Raw genomic sequence first — 5,687 nt, 5'->3', positions numbered from 1 at the left:
TGGTGATGATGGTGATGGTAGTGATGAGGATCATGGTGATGGTGATGATGAGGATGGTGGTGAGGATGGTGATGGGGGTGATGATGATGGTGAGGATGATGATGGTGATGGCGGTGAGGATGGTGACGGTGATGATGAGGGTGGTGACGATGATGGTGATGGCGGTGAGGATGGTGAGGATGGTGGTGATGGTGACGATGACGGTGGTGAGGATGGTGATGGTGGTGAGGATGATGACGGTAGCAGTGATGGTGATGAAGTGATCACCATGCTATATATCATGCCGAGTACATACCCAGCACTGTCCTAGTGCTTTGCATATATTATTCACTCATTGAAGCTGCACAATAATCCTATAGACAGGCTGTTGTCTGTGTTTTAAAGAAGCATAAACTGAGGCATGGAGAGGTCAAGGGGCTTGCCCAGGGCTGCCTGATGTGGGTGGCAGCACAGGTCCCAGTGGACGTCTGCTCCAGTTGCCCACGTTTTGGCCTCCCCACCATAGCTAGCACATCCCCTTGGGGCCTAGAGCCTGCCCTCTGCTCCATGGGCTCCCTGCTTGGACGCCCCCCACACACACACCAGCGTTACACCCACCAGGGCCACCCAGCCCAGCTCGACCCCATGAAGGTCACCTCGCTCAGGCAGCTCCTGCAAGACAGATGTGGCTCTTTTTCCCTCCTTGCCCTGATTAATTGCCTCTTTCAGTTCCGACTCTATTGCAGTTAAACATTAATTCAGTAGGACTTAATAACGTGAATTCATTTACGACGTGGCCTGTGCTGGCTGACAAGGGTGTGCTGTTTGGTTAATTATAGGATCCATGCACGCTCGCTGGAAAGCACCCTCACCCTCCTTGAGTGTCGGGTCATTAAGTTCTCACTGTGACACCAAAAGCTGTGGGGAGAGGTGTGAAACAGCCCAGCCTGGGGGGTTCAGGGCGCCCGGGCTGCGGTCCTGCCACGCGCGCACACAAGGCCCAACCCTCCGGGCGGTTTGATGGGACTGTGGTTTCCAAGGCAAGGGCTCAGTGCCGCTAATCGAGCAGGAAGAGGCCCAGCTGGGGGCCTCTGGCAGCTCCACCAGCAGCCTAGTCAGAAGGGCTCCTGGCCCCCACCCCTTCTCTGCCAGCACTGAGCCCCCGGCATGCCAGAGTGCAGTCCCAGCTCCGCAGGACAGGACGATGACACTCCCTGTGTTCCGGTGTGTCCCAGCCCCTCACCTCTCCAGTCCCGTCTCTCACACTCCCCTCCTCGCCTCGGGGTGCTCCTCCTCCTGAATTTCAGCCACTCTGCCCTCTCCCCGGCCCCCAGAGCTGCTCGTGAAGGACTGACCTGGCTTCTTGTCATTGTGCAGCCGGGGCACTGGGCCCATGCATCCCTTCTGCCATCTGTGCAGGGACACAACCCTGGAGGTCTCTGTCCAGGCTGTGCAGGGGGTCTGCGGGGCTTTGGGGGTGGGACGCTTGTTAGCCTCAGAAGAACCCCCCCCCCCCACATGCCCATCCCCCAGGGTCACTCCCAGCTGCAGTGGGTGGCTGGTAAAGCACGGGGCCCATCCATACAACCCTGTGAACTTTGCCATCAAGCGCACCCCGGCCCTCCCCCTGGGGCGCCAAGGGCAGAGCACCCCCCCCCACGCTGACCAACTGGAGGGCACCACACAGACAGCAAGGTGCACGGCTGACGGGGGCCTGTCACCCTCACATGTGGCCCGGGAGATTTATTTTCAGCGGTAGATTCATTTGACACGACGTGTTGTAATTGTGGTTCCTAGGAAGGGATTATTTTTCTTTATATTCTTTTAGGGGAAAATTGCCGTGGTTTCTAGAAGAACAGTCTTTATTTTTAAAGCTCTGCCTACTGAAGATGGAAAACAAAAATTTGTTTGCACGATTACCAACCTTTCTCTAACCAGCTGAGCGAGCACGTCGAGTGGCTTACACCCAGGCTGCAGGGGCACGCGAGGCGACCCTCCCCATAGGCAGTGCCTGTGGCCTCAGGCCTGGGCTGACCCCCCCATCTGTCCGAGGGATCCAAGCCCCCTCTGCCCCTTCAATAGAGCTGGGCTGCTGAGGCTGGGCTTCCATATCCCTGCCCAGAGGACACCCTTGATCCCACCCCGGGCCCCCATCCATGCCCACCGCCCAGGAGGGCAAGCTCCTCACCTGTCACCTGGACCCGCCGCCTGGAGAGTCCAGCATGTGGGAGAGGCCTGAGGGGGTCACAGGGTAGCAGCTCTCCCAGGATGGGGTGACACTGCCCCTCGTGTAGGCCGGGGTGAGGAGGAGGCTTAGTGGCTCACTCTGGCCCCGGTGTCTGTCCTGCAGTGGGTGCACCTGCCTGGCTGAGCATGCTTCTTTGCCTCACCTCTGCCTGGCCCGCCTCACAGAGCCCTTCACCGAGCATCTCGCTGGTGCTCTGACCTCCAGATCCCTCCCAGGCCCCCCAGGCCCCCTCGCCCGCGAGGCCCCCCTCCACAACCCTGCCACAGGGTGCTACGGGGCGCTGACTCTCCTCTATCTCTCTCCCCTGCAGTGTGACAGCGAGAGCGAAGGGGACGACAAGGTAAGCCCCCCACACCTCCTCCCGAGACCTCCACCCACGGGGGTGCAGGACAGGTGGCTTCCCCACACGTCCAGGCCCCGTCTCTGCCAGGGCTCCCTGGGATGGGGGGCACTGTGGGCAGAGCGGGGGCCCTACTCTGGGTAAGCCCCCCACTTTGCAGGCTGGGGCCGTAAACATCACCAGAGAACTGACTTCCACTAATAGCAGCAATGTGTTAGCTCCTCCTAATTACCCTCCTTTTCAGGAGCAATGCAGTTCCCGTTAACTCAGGATTTATGCACTTGGAGGGTTCAGCTCAGGAAAAACCACAGCACAGGCCTCCCTGGGGCCCTTGGCCCTGGTCATCTGCTGGCCACTGTGTGTCCTGTGGGGAGCAGGGAAGAGGCCGCCCCGAGCTCACAGCCCAGCACTGACTGTGCACCTACTGTGTGCTGAGCTCCGTGGAGGCAAACTGCAGCGGGGGCGAAGACCCTGAGAAGTGGCAGGAGTGACACAGCTGGGCCCAGGCCTGGCACTCACTCTCTGCTTGTCCTGAGGCCCCGGGGGGCAGGAACTGTGAGCCCCCCGATGCATCCAAGGACCCCAAGGCATAGAGAGGGTGAGGAGCCTGCCCGAGCTCACACAGCTGGCCCCCACAGTCCTCTGGGGTATGTGACCCGCGTAGCTGGGAAGAGTGGTAGCTGGTGGTGAGGCTGCAGGCGATGAGCACGCCGAGGGGAGGTGCCGAGTGGGTGAGGAGGACGAGTGTCCAGGCCAGGGGACAGCATGTTCCCCCATGCTTGTCGGGAGGCGGGTCCACTGCACACTGGCTTCTAGGTCAGTTTTGTGGAATGGAGCGAAGTCCCATTGGGAGGTCTGTGCGCACACAACCGTGCTCCTCGCTCACCTGCTGTGTCCTGGCCTGCGTTGGGCAGGTGCTGTCCAAGGTGTGGACAGCCAGATGGCCCCTCTCGGCAGACATACGTGAGCAAGCATGGAAAGACAGGCCTGCGGAGGATGCCCGGGGGTCCAGGTGACCAGCCTCAGAGCCTCGGGAGGGGTGGGGATAGGAAGGGCCAGGGGTCATCCGTGGCGGGGGAACAGTGGTGTGGATGGGTGAGGCCTGAGCCCCCGGGTGTGCAAGGGAAGAGTCCCTGCCCTGGATTCTTAGGAGGGCCAGAGTCTGAGTCCCAGAGCCCCCTGCCCGGAGGGACTGGCTAGGGTCTCTGTTGGGGCTCACTCCTCTGCTGTGCCAGGTGCAGCCACTTGGCCCAGACCCCCCTTCAGGCTGCCACTGGGGCTTGTGGCTGTGGGTCCTGGGAAGGAAGGCAGTGGCCAGAGTCAGCCTTCCCCATACCTGTGTGCTGGGCCCCAGCCATGGCCACAGTGAGCGGTCTGCGTGGGTGATGGGGTAGCCCAGCTCCATCTCAGGGCAGGTGGGAGGCCAGGCCACCCCCATCCACAGCTTTAGTGAGGCCAGGGCCAGAGGAGAAAGCAGAACCGCCTCCACGCCCCAGTGTCCCCACCTGTTCCACGGGAGATGGAGACATGTCTTCCGAGCCACAGTGGGCTCTGAGTCAGTTAATACGGAGTGAGTAAGCCACAGGCAGCTCCCGTTTGTGGGTGGATAGAGCCGGAGGGTACTCCAGAAAGCCCCTGTGCTGGAGAGAGCCAGGAAGGGGCACAGGCCTCCTCCCTGGTCACCCAGGTTTGCCCTCCCACGAGTGCCTGGGTCTTCTGTGACACTGGGGTGTATCTCTGGGCGGCTTGGGATGGAGGCCAGAGGCCAGGCTGAGACCCCATGCAATTGACCATGGGTCAGCATGGGCTGGCCAGGTGGGCACTCGGGCTGAGCCCCAAAGCTGCGTGATTGTGGGGAGGTGTCAGGGCTTCCCGGAGAGGCTGCCTGGGGCAAGGGCTCCCTGCCGGATAATTTGCCAACCACCACCGATGGGTCGTGCCTGGTCAGCACTGGCTGGGTCATGGTGCCGCACCAGGCTCTGTGTGGCCGCCTGGGCTGCCCCCCCGCCCCCCGCCCTCCCCCCGGCCCTCCGTACCTCTCATCTGGGCACACACAGCCTCTCCGCTCATCTGCTCACAAGTCTGCCCCCGCCAGATGCAGAGACCCATACTGCCCGCACAGCCAACTCCCAGCCCTCAGTCCTGCCGTCCAAGGACGGACGCCAGCTCTCGGCCACGCGGCCCCACGCTGGTTAGAACCTGCGTTTGACTGCTGTAGTGGAAACTGGAGTTAGCAGTGGCTTAATAGAGGGTTTGTATTTCTCACCGAGAAGCCCAGCTGTGGGCCCTCCAGGCTGGCACGGCCTGTGCGTGGTCATCAGGCTCCTGTCTGCTTGGCCGTCCTTGGTATGTGGCTGCCCCCCCACCCCCTTGGCCCATGAAGGCAGCTGTAGCACCAGCCACCCCATCTGCATCTCACCTCCCCACACCACTGCTCATGCAGAGTGAGTGATCACCTGTGCGGCGAGCCAGGGAGAACGTTGGTGCGAAATGTCCCATGGGGGCCAGAGCAGAGGGAGAGAGCATGAGGTCAGAGAGGCCACATTATGTAAACCGTAGCAGGAAGCTCAGGTTTGTTCCAAGTGCAGTGGGGAACCGCTGTCCCAGGAGGTCCCTGTCCCTCCGGGCTGCATGGGGACACTAATTACACACCGTGTGAGGTTGGACAGCAAGAGAGACCTGAGTTCCTTCTGCCTCCCTCTAGCCAGGCTGGGTTCCAGGGCTTCCTCCCAGCCCATCAGGAAGCAGGTGCAGCTCCGAGGGGTGCAGTGCCCGCTCATCCAGAGCCGCCAGCCTTCCTGTCCTCCCCCACCCCAGTCCAACTGACCTGCCGTGGGGCCAGCCCCCTCCCAGGAGCCTCTGCCCTCTGCAGCTCCCCACCACCTTTCTCCAGGGATACAGCCAGGTGAGGTCTTTTGCCCCTTCCAGAAGGAGCTGCTCAGGGGAGGAAGGCCACGTGTCTCCACAGTGTTTGCAGGATGGCAAAAGCCCTGATTTTATAGAGCTAGAAGAACATGGGAATGGGAGAAAGAGGCATCCCCCTGCAGCATGCCCTCCCCTGGGGCCCAGCCACCGTCCCCCCACAGCATGCCCTCCCCTGGGACCCGGCCACCGTCCCCC

The 5,687-nt window shown here is 61.6% G+C and overlaps 1 protein-coding gene across 2 annotated transcripts in view; it reads left to right on the top strand.

Moving 5' to 3' along the window:
* The window catches only part of FBRSL1 (fibrosin like 1), a 62,804-nt gene that overhangs the window by 48,726 nt on the left and 8,391 nt on the right, over nt 1-5,687 (top strand). Inside the window, exons 5-6 of one of the 2 annotated variants that reach the window (XM_035016782.1) lie at nt 2,538-2,567; nt 5,272-5,472. In XM_035016782.1, coding sequence (XP_034872673.1) covers nt 2,538-2,567; nt 5,272-5,472 — 231 coding nt within the window. Of the gene's footprint in view, nt 1-2,537; nt 2,727-5,271; nt 5,473-5,687 lie in introns of those variants that run through there. The other variant, XM_035016783.1, reaches the window with a different exon arrangement.

Source organism: Mirounga leonina, unplaced genomic scaffold (genome assembly GCF_011800145.1).
Source record: "Mirounga leonina isolate KUSES-001 unplaced genomic scaffold, KU_Mleo_1.0 Mir_171, whole genome shotgun sequence".
NCBI lineage: Eukaryota > Metazoa > Chordata > Mammalia > Carnivora > Phocidae > Mirounga > Mirounga leonina.
Note: the sequence above shows the minus strand (reverse complement) of the source record. Positions and strands in the feature narration are given on the sequence as shown.